The sequence below is a fragment of the Rhinopithecus roxellana genome, chromosome 14 (assembly GCF_007565055.1).
Source record: "Rhinopithecus roxellana isolate Shanxi Qingling chromosome 14, ASM756505v1, whole genome shotgun sequence".
NCBI lineage: Eukaryota > Metazoa > Chordata > Mammalia > Primates > Cercopithecidae > Rhinopithecus > Rhinopithecus roxellana.
Window position 1 is genome coordinate 62,942,134 of NC_044562.1, and position 24,090 is coordinate 62,966,223.

Here is a 24,090-nt window from a genome sequence, read left to right on the forward strand (position 1 = left end):
TGGGTGACTGATGTTTACCCTCTCCAGCGGACCTTAACTTCACGGAGGAAGGGACCCTGCCCGCGCTTCCGAATCTGCCTCTAGCCCCTGACCAGAGGCACAGTGGGTGGGAAGCTGGTGCTCAGACGAACAAGTGACTGGATGGATGAACCAGCTTGCTAGCCTGCTTCCCAATACCTAAAGCCACTTGCTAGTAGCCATCTGGCAACTCCATGAATGAAAGAAAAGTAAACAGGACTACACAAGTGAACAGGAAAGTGAATGCAATGTTTCTTCATTAATTTGTACAATCTCCTTTTGTTATAAGACACTAAGAAGTCAAATGTTGAAGAAGCAAAGAATAAGGTCCCTGGCCTTTTAAATGAACCTTGGTACAGAGTCAATCAGGAACGCAGACTCTGCAGGGCAATGGAAGCAGCTGGATTGTTTTTTCTTTTATTTACAAGCCGAACATTACGTAGAAATTACACGGTTTTCCTTCATGTTTTCTTTCTACCATATATAGGTATAAAAAGTAAATAAACAAAGTAAGCCCTAGGGCAAAAAAGAAGCCAGAGAGTCATCGAGACGGCTGAATAAACTGAGTCTGCAAGTGGGCAGGGGCCCTGCTGGCTGGGTGCGTCCCCTGCCAGGCCCTCCCCAGACCGGTGGGCAGAGCGGGCAGCGGCCCTGCTGGCTGGGTGCACACCCTTCGAAGCCCTCCCCAGACCTGTGGGTAGAGCAGACAGGGGCCCTGCTGGCTGGGTGTGTCCCCTGAGACAGGCTGTGCCCCTTTGGGTCAAGCTATGTCATTTCTCTAAACCTCGATTTCTTCAACATTATATAAACCTTACAATGTTTAACTTTCCTTTAGGATTTTTACTTTGTTATTGTTAGGGATTGCTAAGTACTGAATAAAGCTTCTCCTCAGCAACTACTTTTATCACTAACAATGAGAGTGTTTGTGATTTAAGTGAAAAAATATATATAAGAAACCATATACCATATAACTACTATATAAAATATGCAGAGTAACCCTGATTTTATTTTTAAAATGTATCTTCATATGAAAATATTTGAAGGACAAAAAAAATGCAACAGTCACAGAAGTTGCAGCATCACAGGTATTTGCTTTTCAGATTCCATAAAGTTCGAATACTTTTTTTTTTTTTTTTTTTTTGAGACAGTGGCTCTGTCACCCAGGCTGGAGTGCAGTGGTGCGATCTCGGCTCACGGCAACCTCTGCTTCCCAGATTCAAGCAATTCTCCTGCTTCAGCCTCCTGAGTAGCTGGGATTACAGGCACTCACCACCACACCCAGCTAATTTTTTGTAATTTTAGAAGAGATGGGGTTTCGCCATGCTGTCCAGACTGGTCTCAAACTCCTGGCCTCAGGTGATCCACCTGCCTCGGCCTCCCAAAGTGCTGGGATTACAGGCGTGAGTCACCACACTCGGCCAAAATCTGAATACTTAATGAGAATGTATTATGTCTTTTTTTCTTTTTGAGACGGAGTTTTGTTCTTGTTGCCCAAGCTGGAGTGTAATGGCGCAATCTCAGCTCACTGCAACCTCCACCTCTGGGGTTCATGTGATTCTCCTGCCTCAGCTTCCTCAGTAGGTGGGATTACAGGTGCATGCCACCACACCCAGGTAATTTTTTTGTATTATTAGTAGAAACGGGGTTTCACCATGTTAGCCAGGCTGGTCTCAAACTCCTGATCTCAGGTGATCTGCCTGCCTCGGCCTCCCAAAGTGCTGGGATTACAGGTGTGACCCACCGTGCCCGGCAGAGAATGTACTATTTCTAAAACACGAAACTGGAATGGAAATCTCCTGTGCCTATGAAAACAGACACTCGTCACAGCACTACCTGGGGAGGTGTGACATGAGCTGTCACAGCAACGGTGATGCTTTATCTCAGTATTTTAAAATAAAAATATTTAGAAATATCAGTCCTTATTCTCCCCTTGCCAACCCCTCAACTTGACGAAAACAAAACACTTCCAACACAGAGGTGGCTGCCTGTCCTCAGACTTGAATGTGCTGGGTATGGTATGGAACTCAACCCAAATTCTTACCCTGAAATCCCGACCCTCAGGGGAAAAGTGGGGCCTCTGCCAGGTGACTGATCACAAGGGTGGAGCCCTGTGATGGGTTAAGCGCCTTTATGGGAAGGGACAGGCGAGGGCTCATGTCCTCTGTTCTCCACTATGTGAGCACACAGCCCACCAGGAGGATGGCCCTCGGCAGGCACCACACCCACCAGCACCTGGCCCTGGACTCCCATCCTCCATAACTGGGAAAAACAAAAGTCTGTTGTGTAAGCCACTGGGTCTTGTTAGAGCAGCCAGAATGGACGAAGACAGGCTGTTTGGCAGGAAGGCACCATCATCCTGACATTCTCCAGTATTCATTAATTGATAACATTATTTTTATAAGGAACATTCATCAATTTATGGAAAACTCATGTATGTTAACCATGATAAACATAAAAGCAAAGGAGTCATTGTGCAGACTCAACTTATCCAGACAACTGAGTCCCTGATATCCTGCATCAGGGACTGGCAAGCTCTCTCTGCACGGGGCCAGAGTGTAAATATTCTGGGCTTTGCAGGCCGCAAAGACCCTCATCTCTGCTGTCACAGCTGGAGAACAGCCCAAACCCGCTGTAGCCCATCGACACAAAGCGTGGCTCTGCGTCACCAAAAGTCTATTTACAGCCAGGCGTGGTGGCTCATGCCTATAATCCTAGCACTCTAGGAGGCCAAGGTCGGCGGACTGCCTGAACTCAGGAGTTTGAGACCAACTTGGGCAACATGGTGAAAATCTGGTCTCTACTAAAATATAAAACATTAGCCGGGTGTGGTGGCGTGTGCCTGTAATCCCAGCTACTAGGGAGGCTAAGGCACAAGAATTGCCTGAACCTGGGAAGCGGAGGTTGCAGTGAGCCGATCGCACCCCTGCACTCCAGCCTGGGTGGCAGAGCGAGACTCTGTCTAAAAAAAAGGAAGAAAAGTCTATTTATGAAAACAGGCAGCAGGCCTCATGCATGGACCCGGGGACGCTTCATCTACAAAGCTTTACTTCAACATTCACGGGGCCTCAGCAGCGCGGTGGCCGACAGTGACCTTGCTCCCTGAGGGTTCACCTCTCGGAAGAGCTCCAAGGGCCTCCCTGCACAGTTCTTCCAAGTCTTACTAACATCTCACTAACCTTCACCGGCATGGCTTGAAATGAAGTTTGCTCCCCACAGGACGTTCTCCCAACAGAGGCGGCACGAGGTGCCCGGAATAAACGTGAGTGGAGGGAAGAAGCGGCTGTGGGCCCCCAGCGACTTCGTGCTGCCTCTCAGGGGAACCCTGCGCTGCTTCAGCACTGGCACTGGAAAAGGCGAGAAGAAACGTTGAGGCCGTGAAGGACTAACTAGGACCAACGTGCTGAAATGCAGCTAAGTATCTGAGAGGCAGAGATGCGTGGGAAGAGACGGCGGGCTCAGAAAAGGAACCTCACTGCTACAGGAAAGAAAACGTCAAGTCTGAGAACTCATGTCATCTTTGAAACTGAGTTGAACAGTGAACGTATAGAATCTCTACAACTGCATCTGAAGACTACTTGAAACATTTAAAAGAACAACACAGACTGCCCCATTTGGAGGAGGTCCCGGAACAGTCCTATAGTCACTGCTTTCATAGTCCGTCTTCGGGGTCAGGGCGCAGCGAGTCCTCCATCTCCTCCCAGCTCTGAGCGGCTCTGGCACTCTCCAGAGAGCCCCAGCGTGGCTGCCCTGCTCTGCCCCCAACAACCCCTCGGCACCAGAGCAGGGGCACAGGTGGCTCTGCCCCCATGGATTAAACCAGAAGGGGAGAGGACCCTACAAGTGATTTCCACCACTCCCGCCAGCAATGCCACCCTCTGCCAGAACACCATGCCTCTCCCAAGTTCCAAAGTTGAAAAGACTGGATTTAGAAACATCAGTCTTTATTCACCCCACACCTTCCTATCCCCAGGGTGACGCCACCTCTCCCGCCCACCCCACGCATCTCCACAGGCTCCTCTCTCATAGCCGACGTCTGGAGCTACAGTCATCTGCCAATATCTGACCCCCTGCAGAACCTCAGCCCTTCTAGGAGAATTTTCTGTCTGATTTGTGGCCGTTCCTGAAGGCAGATGATCAATAATGAATAAAATCACCTAAAAACAATTCCAAAAGGCTGGTCCTCACTTGCTGCTGTGAGTCCTACCGTGTCATGTTATTATGTTTTTGGTGGGAAAGTCCAGACTTGATACTCACTCTCCTCCTTTCAGTTCTCTCCTCAAAGCCTGATATCAAATATTGCAACTGCTTTAAAGGACGGGATTGGATTAAGCATGGGCAATGACAATAAAGAAATGGCTCACAAACAAGTTTTACAGAGCCCATGGATGAACAACAGCTCAAGAAATGTTCTATCCTGTATACAAAAAGGCCCCATAGGTGACACGCAGACCCAACACCAGGCTGTTCTCAAGCCATGTCTTGTTGTCTCTTCTGAACACAGCACTTTATATCCAAAACATACCTGAGAGTCGCCTCCGGAATGGAGTGCTCTCGACACTAACGCCCACCCATCAATGACCACCCATCAATGACGTGTTTCCGCCACCCACGTGCACAAGTGCAGGCAGGACTGATTTCTTGAAATGCCTCCTGTATCGTGAACTGAAAGTAAATTCCCAGCCATGCGCATTTACCGTCCTGGAAGACCCTCTCCACGTTCAGCCCGTAGGTAGCACACGTCTCGTAGTACGTGCACCGTTTCAGGTCATTGGAGAGCTTCCTCGCCCTGGCGTCATCGATGACCCTCGGGTTAGTAGAACTTATGGCATCTGGAACAGAAGACCAAAAAAGTAACAGCACGGTGACAACGACAGCTCTGACTACTTCCCACACTCCCCACGTTGCAGAAAACCGGTACCTTACTCAACAGAAATGTAATCAGTCTATGAATCTGGAGTTTGTAGAGCATAGTTTGCCTCCCAAATAACAGGTTCAAACACCAGAGAAAGTTATTCATTAGTAGAAATGTGTTTTGCAGGAGAGCTTCTGAAACTGAAATTTCACAATGTTCAGAAAGAAGCAACAAGACTTAAATGTGGGTCTAGAGGACACATACTTCAGAAAGAAGGAAAAACCACACACACAGTCCCTATGTGCAGGTCCCCTTCTGTGCACCATGCAGGTGGCTAAGCATATGCCCTACACTGGCATTATTCTTCTAGGCGTGGTCGCTTGTCCAATGACCCATTTAATAAATGCTCACTGAGGCCCCATTTTGGGTCTGTTCCTGTTCTATGCACAGGGACACCCCAGTGAATGAAACAGACATTCTAGCTGGCCAGAGAGGCAAGCAGAAAATAAAGACGAATGTGATGAATGGTTCTGAATGTAAGATGGCCACACCGTGAGTGATGCCGGGAAGGAGGTCAGGAGGCTTGGGTGAGTCTAGGTTTTAGAGCCCTTGCTAAAGGGATCAGGGAATCCTCACCTGCAGCAGGTGGGTGCAGCAGGCACTGCCTGGGGCAGAGTGCCTGAGGCAGAGGGCGGCAGGGCAGCTGGTGCATGTGAGGGAGATGCTGCGGGGGTGAGGCCTAGGGGGCGAGGGAGGTGTGCGGAGAGGGGAGCAATGAGTCCCCTGAGGTTCTGATGGACCTCCTCAGGGTCACAGGTGACCTGAATCCCCCCAATCTAAGTCATGTGTGCACATGGGGGCATTTGAGCAGCTGCAGAGATGTTGGCACCAGTTTCCTAAAAGAGAAACTGAGCCTTTTTTTTTTTTTTTTTTTTTTAAGTTCAGCTGCCAGGATTCCCCAGCCTCAGACCCGCCCCATTCATTCTGTTACTATTGAGTTACAGTGGCACATGGAACACAGAAATGAGGAGCTGGAATGTGAACAGCCACGAGGCTTAGGGGTGAGAGAGGACTTTTCACAGACGGTTTTCTTTTTCTTTCTTTCTTTCTTTTTTTTTATGAGATGGAGTCTCACTCTGTCGCCCAGACTGGAGTACAGTGGCATGATCTGGCTCACTGCAACCTCTGCCTCCTGGTTTCAAGTGACTCTCCTGCCTCAGGCTCCCAAGTAGCTGGCATTACAGGTACCCACCACCACGCCCAGCTAATTGTTTGTATTTTTAGTAGACACAGGGTTTCACCATGTTGGCCAGGCTGATGTCAAACTCCTGGCCTCAAGTGATTCACCCGCCTGGGCCTCCCAAAGTGCTGGGATTACAGGCGTGAGCCACTGCACCCAGCCTTCAGGGACAGTTTCCTAACCTGAATCTTTTTCATAGGGCTTGAAGGCTCTTACGTCAAAGAAAACAATAAGCGACTCTTTCAACAAAAATCCACCAACAGGATTTCTCTACCAGCCAAAGAAATAGTAGCGAAGTTATACTGCAGAGTGACACCTTTGACATTTTATTTTTGTGGAGGAAGGGCATTTGGTAACTCCATTTTCTGAAGTATATTTAAAACGTGACGTCCGGAGGAATTTATCCAGTTTTTCCTTTTCTCTTTTCTCATGTTATTTTCTCAGCCCTATGAAATAGGTTTGGGCTGACGTTTCTCCGTTACCAGAAGGCAACTGACCTCTGTAATTAAGGGTTCCTCCTTTGACAATCGCCACTACAGCCTCCATAGGCTGCACCCCCGTTCCAGGGATACGGTTAAAGGGCACCTCATCCTGCCTTCTTGTCTTGCTGATTAGTAAATCTCACTTGCATTTCACAACATTTAAGAAAATAGTTTTTTTTTCTTTAAGTACAAACATTTCTTTTTAATTGTAGAAAGAAGTTAGAAGTCCATGATGTTTCAATGTTCTAGGATAATTCTGAAAACACAGGCCACGTGGCATCCACCTGGCTTCCATGAGACCCTGACCTGCAGCCCAGCGATCCCGCAGCCCCTCCGTCCTCAGTGGCTCACTCGGTTTCTGTCAACTTTCCGCTTCAAAGGTGCACCATTGGAATCTCTGCCACTGTATGGAAATGGGCTTCTGCACTCGCATTTTGGTTCTATACCTGTCTCATTTTCATTCCACTTTTAACTCCGTAGCTTTTTACAGATCCTGCTTCTCCCTCAAATCAATTTCATTTGCAAGTCTTTAAAACAGAACCTGTTTAACAAACATTAAATGATTACCTCATTCATTCCCATCTTGTCCAATTACGAACATTCGTGTAGTCCTTAGCTACTGCCCAGAAAGAGCTCCTGCTGGCAGAGCTGCCCCTCCTGCCAGCGGGCGGAGGCCTCACCCCAGCCCAGGCATTCTTTGGCAATGAACCTAATTCCTCTTCGGTTCTTTCCCATCCCATATGCTCTGACCTCTCTGGCTGCCTACCCCAAACCAGCAGGAAGAGAAATGCCAGGTGCCCTCTTGGACAACGTGGTCCCTCTTTTGTCTCTGGCAGCCCAGGAAGCCAAGCCCCTGCAAAAGCAACCGAGCACAGGCTTTACAGAGAGCAAGTCTGCAGGCAGGAAGCAAGCGTTGCAGCAGGGACCCTCAGAGCCCACGTGCATGCCAGCTTCCTGCCACCGGGCTGCTGGGGTGCTCCTTGAAGTCTAGGTAAGGACCAAGAGAATCCCACAGGTGAGGAATGCAGCCCTAATTGGAACTTTTCGTTCTGGTTCATCTGGGGGTGGTCCAGCTAAAAGGAGTCCACAGGGAGGGCGCGGGGCCGGCTTACCTGCTCACCCCAGGAGGGTGTGCGGCCGGCTTTACCTCCCCACCCCGGAGGCCACCCTCGCACATGCAGACACTCCCTTGTGGTCTTCCTGGGCATCTTTCCACATCCGATCAATGGATGTTCATGGAATCCATGGGAATAAACGGGGGTACTTTCTTTTACTCAAGGACTTCACCTTCATTAGGGTTTCCTGAGACTCTAAGTAGCCATCCCGGCAGGAGGCTGGATGTGCCCCTCGGCTCAGGCAGGAGACTCAGAGGGATATGCTGTCTCCAGGGGCAGGGATAGTTGGGGGTGGGGTTCAGGATCCCAGGCAGGGCCCTTGGAACACCAGTCACACACTGAAATATGAGGGACAAAAGCAGCCACCATTAGACGCCTATCACCTACCCATGGATGCACTGAGTGTCTTTTGGGAATTCCTGTTGAACCCCAGCAGAGCCCCGGGGGTCAAGGTCACACAGCAGCAGCCAGTCACATGCAGGTGTGTGTGGTCCCAACTCCCAGGATCTCAGACACTCCCTTCCTACTGACGGAACATGGCTGTGTACTCAGAACTCCGAGAACAGACACTGATCGCAGAGAATCCTTCCAGGCTGGGAACTTCACTGCCACTTTTCACAGTGAGTCCAAGCAAAAGCCCATTCTGAGTCCTAAAATCAAACCTCCTGAGCTCCAGCAGCCCACGAGCGGTGTCTGCACAGCCCCGAAGGACTGCTCAGAAATGCCATGGTCGGGCCTGCGGGAAGGGGAGCTTATCTGGAATTTCTCTATTCGACTTCAAGGCAGCTTCAAGCAGAATCTGCTGTGGATGAGCATCCACTTGAAACACGATTAGGAATTTTCAAGATGTCACCTCAAATACAGCAATTCTGCATTCTCACAAGAACCAAGGACTTTTTGGTGGTGCGGCCTTGTCTCCTGGTGAACACTAGAGGGCGTGTTAGGCCTAAGAATCCCTCCTCCCTTCTGTGATAGGAAAAACAGAGCTCTGGCTCTGAGGGTTTCAGGAGGGAGAGTGACCGGTGGCTACTCCACGAGTTCTTTTAAAAAAAAAAAAAAATGGTGGAGAGGTGCTCTCCAGGAAGCCCAACTCTAACACCTCCCATCTATCACACTGAGAAGATGCTTTTAGTTTTCTCTTTCTTTTTTTTTTTTTTTTCTTGAGATGGAGTCTCCCTCTACCAGGCTGGAGTGCAGTGGCACAATCTTGGCTCACTGCAACCTCCACCTCCTCAGATTCAAAAGATTCTCCTGCCTCAGCCTCCCAAGTAGTTGGGATTACAGGTACCCGCCAGCATGCCTGGCTTTTTATTTTATTTTATTTTATTTTTTTGAGACAGAATCTTACTCTGTCACCCAGGCTGGAGTGCAGTGGCACGATCTCAGCTCCCTGCAACCTCCGCTTCCTGGGTTCAAGTGATTCTCCTGCCTCAGCCTCCTGAGTAGTTGGGATTACAGGCATGCGCCACCATGCCTGGCTAATTTTTCTATTTTTAGTAGAGACGGGGTTTCACCATGTTGGCCAGGCTGGTCAACTCCTGACTTCAAGTGATCCACCTGCCTAGGCCTCCCAAAGTGCTGGGATTACAGGTGTGAGCCACCATGTCTGGCTGCAAAATGCTTTTAGTTTACGCCACACTATTTATCTGGGCTTCTGTAGGTTCCTGATCAAGCAGCCAATCATTTGCCTGCGCAACCTCCTACTTAGACCACACCCAGTGCGGTATGGACAGCTGATGTCCTAATGAGAAACGTCTCGCCTCAGAGCATGGACGGGCATGTCAGATAGGCTAATTTTAAAAGAATTTGCAAAACAGTCTATTAACAGCCACAACAAAAATGAAGGGATATACAATTTTTCCTGACGGGATTATTTGTCAGTTACCCGTATTTCTGACAAAGCAGTTTTAAAGCTAACCTCCACCTGACTTTTAAAAACATCCTATGTGACATCGTAGACCCTAGTGGCAGACCCCAGCACAGCCATGGGTCTGTGATCAAGAACGAGGATGCTGTGCCTCAGTCCATGTGACAGCCACTCTACTAACAGACCAAGCGTGAAGTGACGTGATGGAAAACAAGAAACGTGCCCAGCATAATTCTATGCTCTCTGAGGCGCCTGCTAGATTAAATATGAGATACAGATCACAAGACAGTGACAAGTAGAACTTAATAAACGGAACTGCTCTATGTTGAAAATCAGCACTATTTTCAAGATGCACTGAAAGATAAGCTTTAATAGACTGTTTATAAATCATTTCATAGAACGCAGAATTAAAATACAGCAGAAAACAATATCTGTATTTGGCTATATATGTTTATACACAAAACACACACACACACACACACACACACACATATATATATTTTTTTCTCCCCAGAAAACAAGGGAAAATAGATTTATTTTTCCTAAAGCACCTAGGATATGTGTGTGTGTGTTGTTTTCAGGTTGTTAAATGAGTGGTTCCACCATAAAATCCAATCAGGAAATGTGATAATTTCAGTTTCACGATTTTTCCCAAAAAAGTGAGCGTTCAGTAGGCAATTTTTCCTTTTTTAAAGCATTTTTAAAACTACCCCATACTGAAAATACGTAACTGTTAGAATCCTCTCAAAACAACCTGCACATGAGCATCACTCACCCTGGGTTCCCACCAGAACCAGAGGAATCTCGCTCGTGTTCCGATAGTTGGCCATGCGACTGTAGTAGTGGTAAACAGTCTGGAAACTTATTTCATCCTCCAAGCTGAAGACAAATATAACAGCGTCCACCCACATGGCAAACTAGGGAGAGAAGAAGGGGAGGAGAGCAGGAGCTGAGTGAGAAGGCTTAATTAAGAACAGACGTCTGGACGGTGGCGGGCAGCAGGGACTGCAGGAATCCCCTCGGTTGTGTGCTGGGTGCCTGACTTGACTGTCACTGTCACACACTGTCATGGCACCAACGTCCTCCTCCTGAGCACACCGTGCGTGGGCGGTGTTCCCCTCGGGAATGGGGCCTTCATCCTGTTCCCACTCAAGACGCTCTGTCTTCAGAGGACACAAACCACACAGTCTCCCCGCGGTCCTCATGCTCCTGGCCTGTCCACCTGCTGCCCCGACCAGCCAAGACGGCCCGCAGACAGGCGGCCAGCCCCATTTCCTGCCAGAGCCTCTCAAACCCCGAGGCTTTCCACTGTACTCTCAACCTCTTAAGGAAGCCTTGCTGGACCCCTCAGGCCTGCTCAGAACCTCCCCACCCCACAGTCCTCCCCACTCGCTACCGCAGCAGCCGGCCTACTCTGATGAAGGGTAAAGACTCAACCCAGGCTCAACCTTGGCTGAACTCCTGCAGCACCCCTGCAAGAAAATAACTATTTATTTTCAGGGAAATTAACAAAACTTAGGGAAGAAAGCCTGACTCTTGCCATTTTGTTCTTGCTTTGCTGTACTCATTCTTGTCTTGCCAGTTTAACCTACATCGCATCCTCTTTCTGACAAATACCCACACTGTCAGGCATATATTAATGCCTCATTTAGTACTAATAACCATCTTGCAAAACTGGAGCTGAGTGAGTGCAGCCTCCCTGCAGGGCAGACGCTTCCCACACTCACTGCAACTGGCTCAGCAAATCTGACATCAGGTCTATCAGGCAACAAAGATCCTTCTCCTTCCAAGCGGAAATTTGAAAAACAAAACCGAAATGTATCCTGTTTCCTTTCTCTCTAAAAGCAGCTGTAGTTCCAGATAGGTTTTTATGGCCAAGGTAATCACCTCTAATACATTTGGGGAATGTTTTTAATGGGTTAAACTCTGACTTCCGCATATAAGTGAAAAGTGTATTCAGTTATATGTAAAACGTTTACATGAGAAAACTTAACCCAAAGTTCTAATGATAAATACAAAATTAAATGAGAATGAGGACTTGAAAACAAAGAAGGCTGGGAGAGACCTGGGAAGACTGCGATGGCAGCTCCCACAGACTGCAGCAGTGCAGCAGGACCTAGACTGATGAAAGGCATCTCCTTTTCCTCTTCTCTGCCTTGAGGAAGGCTCTTCCTGTCTCTTCCAAACAAGCGGGAGGAGCAGACTCCCCCTGCGCCATGAAGAGCGCTGGCTGACCGGAACCAGACCTCAGTTCCCAAACCCGGAGCTGAAGCCCATTTGAACATCCACCCGGAGGAAACATGTACCGTGGCCGTCATCTCCTAAGGGTGCATTCTGACTTCCACGCTCCTTGTGTGTGGGGTACCCAATACATAATCCCCCACTCTAACATGTTCACCATCAGAAAACTGAAACTATGCTTTGGGAGTTTTTTGTTTTTTGAGACGAAGTCTCGCTCTGTCGCCCAGGCTGGAGTGCAGTGGTGAGATCTCGGCTCACTGCAACCGCCTCCTTCTAGGTTTAAGCGATTCTGCTGCCTCAGCCTCCCAAGTAGCTGGGATTATAGGTACACGTCACCACGCCTGGCTACTTTTTGTATTTTTAGTAGAAACGGGGTTTCACCATGTTGGCCAGGCTGGTCTTGAATTCCCGACGTCAGGTGATCCGCTTGCCTAAGCTTCCCAAAGTGCTCAGATTACAGGTGTGAGCCTCTTCTGTAGATTTTTCTATATATATAAGCTTTCGTGCTTCATATTCAATTTTATGCTTCATATACTGCTAAGACTTGCTCCTTAATCGTGGAGAAAAAAGCTTGTTTCCAGTCACTCAAAACATTTACGTGCTGGGGAAAACGGAAAATAAACTCAGGTGAGTCTAAACGTTACCTACTTCTTTCTCCGATCACCAGCCACAGGAGGGCCCTTGCATCCAAGAGTTCCTTTGCAGCAGAACACCGTCCTATACCCTCCGTGGGACTAAGAAAGAGCTGACTTTTATCAGCATCACAAACCTAGGATCCTATCAGTCAGACCTCTAACTTAGCCCTGCCTTACTATAAACTACCAGATGGTCACTGAACATGGGCTCAAACTGCTTTGCAACTAAGTTCTCACTTTTAACATGTCTTCAAGGTCTTTCCTTATTATGATCAGCATATGGTATCGTTAATGCTAAGAAACAAAATGTTACACACTTTAACATCTTTGAAATCAGAATGCACCTAATTATTGCGGCTGTTTCACAGTTTAATTGGCAGCATTCTCCCTTTGAATATTGGTACATCCTACGGTCACTGATGTTTTAGAGTCAATGGCACATGGCAAATCTGTGGCATCTTCTGTATAACCACACAGCCCTCCAATGTGTGGAGTACTAGACCTGAGGCCTAAGAAGTCCTGTATTCAATATCTTTCACTTTCATCATCTTACAATCCTATGCTGCATGTTCACAAAAAGACAGGTCCAGGAGATAACGCCAAGAAAATCTTTGACGTTCAGTTTGCATTTACCAGCTCCTGGCTCCTTTCAAGTGTTTACTCGGTAAATTATGCTTCAAGTAAAACAAAGCAGGTTAAAGAAACCAAAAAAGAGATCTTCCACACGCATGCTTTGTTATTTCCAGAATGCTCATCTTTCCAGGGACTTCCAAAGAAATCATCATGTGCTTCATACCAGCTTTCGGTGGAGACCGCCTTGCTTGGGCCAAGGCCAGGGAGGCACAGAGGTGCCAACGCCTATGGTTAGCAGAGACAGAGAGAAGATGAGACTCCAAATTCCACCCAGCAAGCTCTCCACATCTCACTGCTCTAGAGATCACACCACTCAAAGGAAAAGGCCAAAACACAAACCAAACTACAGACATGTCCAGATGTCATTTCAACTGGGTTCCCCAGCCAGGGCAGAGGGTGCGTTTCCTGCCTTTTTAAAAACACAGAAAGTGAAAAGCTACCATATACACCCAACTTCTCTGTAGGATTTAGTCCGGGGGGGAGGGGGAGGGGAAAGACTTAGCTTCTTAGAGATGAGAAAAAATGCAGTGACAGGAAACATTTTTTATGGGACTTCCACCTTTTTGGAAAGCACTTCACTGATTTCTAGAAGCACGTGTTGAATGAAACCTTAGAAAACAAAGGGAAAAAGAGCTGGCTTGGGGCGTATGCATATACTCACCTGTGCCTCCGGGGGGCCCCCTTCATCTCTAATCAGCAGCAGATAGCTCTGTCCGTCAACGACAATCTCTTTCTTGAACCTGCCACCTGCCACACACACAAAACATCTCGTTACACAAGAACAGCAGAGAGTGAGGAGGGCAGACAGACGTGGGCTTCGCTTGTGGAAAAATACACCCTAGGCTGTCGCCCTGGAGGCAACTAAGTATTTAGGATGTCGCCAGCAAACGCTGAATTTTAACAGAGCTGAACTCAGATTTAAATGTTCGTCTGTAAGAACTCGTGTGAGTTTCCAGTTAGAAGGCACAGCCTCCTTTGCAATGCCAGTCACTCGTGGCCAAGAAGTGTGGACTTTTCATGTGGGCTTTCTATGTAAATTCAGGAATTCTCACTCACTGGGAAACAGAGAACATCAAAATTGTCATTCTCTTGTTGGGTTCACGAAACTGAAACCAAATTTTTCATGCTTAACATGTGCCTGATCTGCAACCTCTTGGTAAATGACAGGGCCGAGAACCTGTATTCTCCTCAAGAGAAACCCAGTTCTTGAAAGGGAGACACAGAACATCATGAGAATGGTGTTTCCAGAGTCACAGGCCACAATTAGGGGAGGGACGCTTCACTACTACACACGGGTTAGACAGAAACTACTGGATGGGACCTCCACACATGTGGAGACAGCAGAGCAGCAGCTGACAGGAGGCGTTAGAGACCACGCGGGGTTAACGGGAGACCACCGGGACCCTGCAGGAACAGAGGAGACCACGAGGAGGGGGACAGGCATGAGGGGCCCGGTGCTACCCTGGATGTCCCGGCCCCTGATGCTCTCAGGAGGGGATGGTACAAGGTTGCTGCAGTGCCCAGCCGGCCCTCTAGGCCAGCCCTGCTCCTCCTCGGCAGCAGGAAGGACTCCACCCTGGCTCCTCTGCCTTCTCCAACGACAGACGCCCCCTCCAGATCCTGGGCTCTGAGAGCACGCTAGGGGACCCTCACAGGGATTCAGAACTCTCGTTTTAGAGAGGGGAAGGCACACATCAGTTCCTAGCTCTCCTCTTCTGCTCCTCTGTGCGGATGTCTTCCATAAACCCTGTCTAAACCCCAAATCACTGGATCCAGAGGACAACGCTGTCAGAGCCCAGAGGCTACCTGCCAGCTCCTCTGCCGCCCAGATACACATCTGATTCCCTCCCCTGCAACAGGAACCTTCCCTCCTAGAATCCTGGGTCTGAACCACATCAGTGTCCGAGAGGCAAAAAATCAGAGTACCCATCCCAGCCTGAAAGTGTACGAGGCCCTCCAGACAGGCAGCTACCCTCTGAGGCCACAGAGGGCTGACTGGGGTACTGGCCCGTTCCCGCAAACTCCCGCCGCACTTGTGTGCTCACACTCAACACCTATGCCACCATCACAGGCAGCTGCATTTGCTAAAGCAAATAAATCTGCTGTTCAGTTCACTCAGTAACACAACAATGAAGAAAACCTTTTGATATTAAAGCGGATAAACTCTCATTTTGCTGTCCCCCCATCACTGAAACAAGAGAGTGGGGCCTGCTGGAAACGGTCAGGCTGAGGTCCATTAGCAGGGGACAGAGCCGGGCCAGTCAGGACGCCGGGTCCAGACAGGGTGAGGCCCAGCTGCACGAGGGGCCCAAAGACTCAGGGTCCCTGAATCGAGAGTGCTCATAGGCAAAAAGGAAACTGCTTTTCTAGCAGAGCTCTTGTCATCATGAAACAAGCTGGGAAACATCTGACCCAGGTGGACGTCCCCACGTATGTGAAGCTGATGCAGACGGTCGCCCCCAGACCCCGATACTGATCTAGCTCTGCCTGAACCCTAGCTCTGCCACACACAGCTGTGTAGCCTCGCCTCACCTCTCCCCACCTCAGTGTCCCCAGATGCAAAGGGGATGATGTCCTAGCAGGTGAGGAGTAACAAGTTGACACAAAGCACTCTGAACAGTACCCAGCCTGGTCTTACTTGAAATTTCTGCCAAGGTTCTTTTAACCTGCTTTTATAAAAGTCATATTTAACATTGAATAAACCTGCTTACGACACAAAAATCTGCAACAGTGATAGCAATATTATTTCTCTTTAAAAAAACTTTTTAAAAAGAGATGCTGGAAACCTGCTATATCTTGGAGACATGAATCAAATGTGACCCTTTTAAGAAAAATAACATTTGAGGCTGGATGCGGTGGCTCACACCTGTAATTCCAGCACTTTGGGAGGCCAAGGCAGGTGGATCACCTGAGGTCAGGAGTTCGAGACCAGCCTGACCAACATGGTGAAACCCTGTCTCTACTAAAAATACAAAAATCAGCCAGGTGGGGTGGCTGGTGCCTGTAATCCCAGCTACTTGGGAGGCTGAGACTGGAGAATTGCTTGAACCTGGGAGGTGGAGGTTGCAGTGAGCCAAGATTGTGCCACTGCTCCAGCCTAAGACTGTGTCTGAAAAAAAAAAATAATAATAAAAAGAAAAAAAGAAAAAGAAAAATAACATTTGAAAAGGAAATCTGTTACTCCTTATTTGGAGAAAAATCTCCTTCATACCCTGATCTGTGCATGGCCCCAGGTAGCAGCCCACCAGGTTCAAATCCCTGTCTAGCCCTTCCTGGCTGGGTGACCTGCGGCAAATAACTCAACTGCTCGGTGCCTCAGTCTCCTCACCTGTGAAATGAGGGTAAACAGAGCCTTCTTTAATGAGTTAATGCATGAAAAGCACTTAGAATCCTGCTTAGGACAGAGAGCTCAGTTAATAGGTATCCTCATCACCCCCACCCCACTTATCTCACCCCCAAGTATTTTCATATCCCTCCACTCTTCTTCCCTGCCCCTCACATTCATTGAAATCGTCTACACTTCTTTGCTAGGTTTCTGCATAAATTTCCCACCTGTCCGCGCCCACTCCCGGCCTTGGCTCCTCCTTCCCCTAACATATATAGCACAGCAGAGGGACCTCACCGCGACATTGTCCTGACCCTGTGTCCTGAGCCCCACATGTGCTCCTCTGCGCCCTCCGGACGCTGATTGCCCTACAGGGCCCTGGCTCCAGTCCTGCCCTCTGACGGCTACCCCAGATACAAGAGTACGTGGAAGCCCTTCCCTGCTAGATGAATCCTAGGGTTCAACTTTGATGAGGCTTCGTCTTGTCGAGGCACGCTGGCCCCAGGTCCCATTCCTCAATCACTAGACTGTGTCACCTCCAGAGCAAGAAGGGAGGAGTGGAGCCTGTCCCAGGGGCCCTGCAATGCCAGTGTCCCTTGGCTGCCTACCTCCCTGGGAGTGGGAACTTGGGGAGTGTCACCACCCAGCTCTCGTGGAATGACCATGACGCCTTGGCAGATGACCCCCCCACCCCGCTGCATTCAGGTGAGTACACGCAGGACGGATTTCACGTCCATCCTCTCCTTTGCTTCCTCTAACATGTTTTTGCAGAGTCACGTTCACAAGTGAAGAAGCTTCCAGGTGGCTGAATCACAACATTCAAGTTACAAAAACTTCCCTAGAAGGGCACTGAGCCTTCTCGCTTCTGCTCTTCTACAGTCTCTGGCTTTGTGACCTCAAGCAAAGGACTCCAGGCCCAACTTTCATTGCCTCTAAAAGCAGCAGTGATTCCTTCTCTCATCAGCAAGGTCTCTTCGAATCCTAAAGTCGGTTTACATTTTTCCCTCCCCAGATACAGAGTAAAATTAACAGTTCTTTTCAGCATTTTACAGTTTCAAACACTAGATACTGGTAATTGATTTACATGATTTTTTTTTTGTATTACCCTTAGAAAGCAAAAATTAAATACTGCTAAGTATTTGCCACAAACCCAAAGGTGAATAATAAGATAAAAGTCAGCCAGGTGCTCAAGCAACCAGGTTGTAAGAATTCAAGAATGTCTTTACTGGGGACGTTTTCAAAAGGTCCTGCAGGGCACTACTGATAGGAGCAGGCTCAGCTCAATAGGACCACTGGGCCTTGAGAAGCCTGGGCTGGCAGGTAGGTAACACTTTAAAATTCATTTTCTGCACTTGAACCACTTTAACCACAGGAGAGCCTTAGGATGACAGCATGGTTGGCAACAAGCTGGTATTCTGCCGGCACCACCACTCGCATCATTTTAAATTCAACCCCACCATTTCATCAGATCTCATCCCAGTCATTAGATTTTCATTGTTGTTGTTTGTGTGTGTGTGTGTGTGTGTGTGTGTGTGTGTGTGTGTGTGTGTGTGTTCTGAGACACAGTCTCACTCTGTTGCCTACGTTGGAGTGCGGTGGCACAGACAGGCTCACTGCAACCTCGACTGCCTAGGCTCAAGAGATCCTCCCACCTCAGCCTCCCAAGTAGCCGGGTCCACGGACACGCACCGGCATACCTGGATAAATGAGATGGGGCCTCATTATGTTGCCCAGGCTAGTCTTGAACTCCTGGGCTCAAGCGGTCCACCTGCCTCAGCCTCCCAAAGGGAGATCTTTTTTCTACCAAAATTTTAGAGGATATCACCAAATTCTACATCCAGTTTCAAGCTGAATGTCGCTTTTTAAATGCCTATTTTGTTCCCGTTTCCACGTATTTTCCTGCAGGTCTGTTTTGCCCACCTGGATCCTCCCAGAACCCGATGCACACAGCTTGGCCCATGGCCCATGTGACAGATATGCCATGAGGGATGTGCAATCTTCTCTGCTGCCAATTATGTTGACATAACACTAAATCGTATCAGGATAACTTCATTCTCAAAAAGGGTTTTCAGTCTCTCCAAATCTGACGTCCCTGTCAGACACGCATCTGGCCCAGGCACACCTGTGAACAGGTGCTAGGCGAGCTCTGCAGGCAGGGCAAGTGTCCACCCTGGAACCGTAGCACCTCCCAACGGCGGGCACCCCCAGGCTGAGGAACCAGACAGATCAGCCACAGCTGCCTGACCCTAAGGTGGAACCAGGTTGCTGGGCAGCTGTGACCGCATCTCAGTGAGAGGTGAAAACAGAGTCCCAGTCTCACTGAAATCTGTGCTTCCCCAGGACACAAGGATGTCACCGGAGGTAAACAGCATCACATGGAATCCTCAGCCTAGAGCAGAGGGAGGTGAGAACAGAACCTGCATCCTTTCTGGGCTTGGCTTTCTGTACTGAGTTTAAAGCAGAATGGAGTGCTCTTATCTCATCTGAGTTACTTGGGGATACAGCAGTACTGTCTTCTTGTCTGAACTCAACTTCAAGTACAACGTATTAGGTTTCTGTTTCACCCCAAGGCAAGTGTTCAGGGTTCCCAGAACATGTGGAAACTGCACTGGGAGCCTTGGTTTGCCCTTGAGCTTGTATTTGTAAGTGAGTCGAGGTCTTAATTTTTCCCTAAATCCCACACTGCAGAGAGAAAAGTGTATGGAAGGTGGAACTGAGTTATTTCCACCAAGATGCTGAAGTGGATGTGTTCGCCGTGAATGAATAGCACACCAGCAGGAAGAAAAGGATACAGCTGCCCTCTTGTTTTTAAATACCTTTTTCTAAGTCCTCCTAGCCTTTCGTGATTATTTCTCTGAAGCCTGGTCTCACAATATGAGAACCAGTTTTAAATGTGGGCTGCAGGGGGAAATAAAACAAGCGGGTTCCTTCGAGTTTCTGCACTCACGCGAGGTGGAGCTACAGCAGAGCCTCTTCAACACAAGTGCGGTCTACACAGAGAGCCATCGGAGAGGGGGATCATCTATGCTGTCATTTCTGCTTTCAGAAAAAAAAAGAGAAAACTGAACTTTCCCATTCCAAAAAAAGGGCTCTTTTGGGAGTCAACACTGCAACAGATGTTTGGCATTTCTGTCATTTTGGCTAATTGAACTGAAAGCTATCAACGTATCATTAACAGTCCTCCAAGCGACAGCTATGGCAACGACAGTGTGCTTTCCAAAGCCGTCATCTACAAAGCACTTGTTTTCCCACATCATCCCCGTTATCCCTCACCCCGTCTTATGATGCAAACATCACTGGCGACGCCCAAATCCACGCAGGAGGAAAAGCAGTTCAGACACAAAGCAAGAGCTCCACGGGCAGCACGCGGCAGGACCAAGACGCAAATCCAGACGCTCTGACTGCTTCTTACCCCTCCCTCTCTTCCATGTGAACTTCTGCTAAGACAAGCCCTACAGAAACAAAGCCAGCAGCCTCCGTGTTTGCTGGGTTTTGCAGCACTCACAAGGCCAACATCAAACATGCAGAGAGGTGGGACTATCTTATCCTTACTCCACTCACACTCGGGGAAGGGTGGTCTCTGCCTCTAGCTCCAACAATCATCACTGTGCTTAGGAAACTAAAAAGACACCTATCTGTAACTTTCATTTTCTACTGTTGATTTTTATCTTTTTAAAGTGTTTTATTATTATTTTTCTTCATGCCTGAGCTAAGGATGAAAATGACTCGACTTCAAAGCTGCATGTGTAGAACCCACTGTTTCCCTTTGCCATTAGAGAGGGGAGGGACCTCATGCAGTGTCTGATCAAGATGCAGTGGAGCCACCCGGTTCTTTCAGCAGGTGCAAGCTGGCCATGCCTCGTCAACCGCCCAACGCTGTGCGGTTCAGACTGGACGGGAGAGACAGGCGGAGCACGGCTGGCAGGTCCTGGGTTCCTTCCGGCCATGTGTTTGGGATTTCTTCCAGGAAAACATTTTCAAAATTCATCTACAATATTCTTTCTTGCTGAGTGCCATCATGACATCGGGAGAAAATCTGCAAACTGTATTGTTCCCTAATCATTTTTAACAAGTGGGATGAGATGGATACCTTGGGAAGGACAATAGGCTCTTGTTTTTCCCTCGGCGAATACTTAAAATTTCAATCATGAATGCGCCAGAAATTTGTAAAAAATTAATTTGGCTCGTTTAACTTGGATAAAAATACTGAAGTCAGTCACCAATGTTGGGGTTTTGGAGAAGTTTTGTATTGTGATATTTAAAAGGAATTTTGGACCACATATTTATTTATACACTGGGAAAAAGGTTTTATTGGTAACATCTTTGTTTACAAAATTTAGCCAAATCAGATTTCACTTCCTCTCTCAACTTGTTTTTTTAAAACTTACATTGTATAATAAAAAGTAACTATTATACAAAGGTACCAGCAGTGAGTGGGGACCCAACACGTGGGGACTGCTGACTATTTCCGGGGGGAAACACGCCGGGGTTCTGACCCGCAGTGAAGTGGGGCACTTAACACACGATTTTCCTGGGCAGGCCACGGTCTCTCACGGTTTTATTTAACCCAGATCTAAGCAAGGTACTAAAGGAACACGGAAAAAGAAAAAAGCCAAACTCCAGGTTAAGACGGTGGATAAGAACTTCACTGCAACTGAATTTTCTTTCCTCTTTTCCTAATAAAGCAAGGGGGAAACATGAAAGCCCGAAGGAAGGAACTTCACCATCCAACAGGAAAAAGGGCACAGCTTAACATAACAGACCTCAAAAAATGCAGGCTCTAAGGAACGAAAAGGAAGATTTGAGCTGGGCGGAGGCTCCTCGTCTCTCCTGAGCCATCAGCACCCCACCACTCCACCCCAAAGTGTGCAGGGAAGAAACAGAAGGGGCAGCCGTGGCCTCATCTTTCTGGTCTCCTGACTGAGGAATGGAGATGACAAAGCCTTGGAAGTGAATGGCCTGGCAGAGGCTCTCTGGAGGCGAAGAAGATGCCCGCGGTGCCTGGTGAGTGGGAGAAGTGACCCACGCAGGGGGGCACCTCAAGGGGAACAATGATACATTCCTCCCACCCCCCAGGACAGGTGAAGGGAACCTGGAAGAGGACGTGGTAAATTCCCAGGAAGAGCAGAGCTCTGGTCCCTAATGAAGGGCAGACTCCTTCAACGGGAGGCAGCTCCCTCTGACTACAGAGGGATGGCAGGGCATGGATGCTCAGCAAATCCTGGGATCTCTGGAAGAACGGCATCCAGTCTCAGGTCCCGCAGCATGGCCAGTGACACTCGACAGATGCCCCCAAACGCCCCTGCAGCTGGCTGGGAGAGGTGGCTGAGCTCCAGCAAATGGGAATGTGGACAGAATGGTCCAGCCCATCTCATCCGGGACACTCAGGATGACAGCATCTCCTCTCCCTCACTTTCTCCCACCACAGGAAGCAGGGCGGTGAGAGGCTCCCAACAGCCCAGATCTGACTCAGAATGAGGGAGAAGCCTTTCCAGTGGTCAGCGTCAGTCTCGGTCAAGACAATGTCTGGGAAGACAGGTCCAGCAGGCTGAAGAGCAGGGCTGGGAACATTATGCAAAGGCTCCCCAGCAGGGAAAACAGGAAGGTGGGAGAGGCTTGGGAATAGGATGGAGGGAAGGGAACAGAAGAGAAACAAAGCAACAATGGAGAAGAAAACAAAACTCAAAAAGCAGAGGGAAGTCCCTTAAACCGCTTCCCACTCCAATGTGACTTAAGAAAGAACAGCCATTCCGTGAGACGAGAAACTCCAGGATGAGAATTTGAAACAACATGAGATAAAATGGAAACGTCCAGATCTGAGGATCAAAACAGCATTTGGGGAACTGATGAATAAAATTAGAAAAAGTAAGGAGCAGGAGAGACAAGGCTGAAAGAGCGGCTTGAAACAGACACAGTCAATGAGATTAAAAAGACAGAGGTAGAGTATTTAAGAGAGAAGTTCATTGACAAACGGACCTAAACAAAAGGATAAATGGTATCTCTGACAACACATCCCCAACAAAAGGACTCAAAGACTATTCGAAGATAAAAGACAAAGGAATGTTCCTGAGACGCAGAAAGATCTGAATCCGCAGATCAAAAGTGCACGCGATATCCCAGGAAAATGTGACACAGATTCACAGCTTTCAAGATGAGAAAACCGAGGTCTGGGGAAAAACAGCACACGCTGGCCGAGGTGGGGGGCGGGGTTCTTATTGGCTGCAAGACCTCTGAGCAGCAGGGTTTCAAAGTGAGTTCCAAGGAGCATTTTTCCAAGGAGGCATCAGCGAGTTCAAAAATGGCTACAGGACCGGTGCGGTGGCTGAGACCTGTAATAATCCCAGGACTTTAGGAGGCCAAGGTGGGAGAAGCGCTTGAGCTCAGGAATTTAAAACCAGCCCTGGCAACATAATGAGACCGACTCTATAAAAAATTTAAAATTTTGCCAGGCATGGTGGCACAGGCCTGTAGTCCCAGCTACTAAGAAGGCTGAGGCAGGAGGATCGCTTGAGTCTGGAAGTTTGAAGCTGCAGTGAGCCATGACTGCCCCACCGCACTCCAGCCTGGGAAACAGAGTGAGACCCTGTCTCCAAAATAAAAATAATTAAAAAAAAAAAAGGCTGCTTTAGATATTTTAAAATACATATATACACCTGTTTTTTAAAACTGTATCACAGTAACAACAAGCCTGCACTCAAGTGTGCTACTGAATAAAAGTGAGACCAAGAACACAGAACACATGGGTAAACTCACGTGTTGGGTAAACTCCTGTGTAAAGCAGAGTCCACCTGCTGTGGCTTAGGCTGGAAGACTGCAGCTTCACACTGGCCTTTCAACAACCTTGGCCTGCATTTGTTTGCACCTGAAAATTATGCAGACAAGCACACAGCTGTGGGAGGCATCCAACCTTCTCATGAGTGACATGTCAGGTAAGCAGTAAGGACTGTTAACTAGCTGACTCTTCAAAGTATGTTATGGTGGGTTTAATGTTTACCATGACTTAGAAGGCTTCTATCTGACAACTTCCAAGGAATGAGAACAGTTGCTTTTACTGACCCACCTTGGAATTCTTGAAGACCCACTACTCCTATACTTAAAGACTTTGTATCTATTTAATTGAAGAGCGCTTGAAATTACAAGTAGGTTGATAAGGAAAGGGTTAAAGAAAGGGTGGGGAGAAGTCCTTCTGAACCCCTTCAGCACATCTCTGAATGCACACAAGCAGGAGGATGGCCTGAACACAGAAGGTGGAGGTTGCGATGAGCCGAGATCACACCACTGCACTCCAGTCTGGGCGTCTCCCCGCCAAAAAAAAAAAAAAAGGAGAGGACTTACCTGAGTAGCTCAGGAATTACTGATACAAAGTAAACAAAAACAAACTTAACTGGATGAAAAACCAGATATAAAACTGAAACCTGGAGACCTGAAGGTCCTAATATGTGTTCATGAAAATAACTTCATTGCTGTCTTCAAATGTACAAATATATAAACTTGAACTAGTAAAAGTTATACTTACAATATTTTTGAAAAAATATGATATTGCTGCTCGAAAAGAAGCTAAAAAGCTAGTGTTTGAGAAAACAGTTTCTTGCCCAATAGTTACAATTTAATTTTCTTACGTCTTGACTTCCAAGAGCTTTGAGAAAAACAAAACTTAGCAGCTTAACACATAAAACCTATTA

General features: G+C 48.0%; 1 protein-coding gene across 8 annotated transcripts in view; it reads right to left on the reverse strand.

Annotated features, from left to right (window-relative positions):
• Window positions 1-24,090, reverse strand: part of AGAP1 (ArfGAP with GTPase domain, ankyrin repeat and PH domain 1) — a 650,028-nt gene that overhangs the window by 387,878 nt on the left and 238,060 nt on the right. For all 8 annotated transcript variants that reach the window (XM_010364388.2, XM_010364387.2, XM_030916436.1 and 5 more), the window contains 3 exons: window positions 13,745-13,830; window positions 10,350-10,491; window positions 4,713-4,847 (listed from right to left, as the gene is read on the reverse strand). In XM_010364388.2, the coding sequence (XP_010362690.1) occupies window positions 4,713-4,847; window positions 10,350-10,491; window positions 13,745-13,830 (363 nt within the window). The remainder of the gene's footprint in view (window positions 1-4,712; window positions 4,848-10,349; window positions 10,492-13,744; window positions 13,831-24,090) is intronic.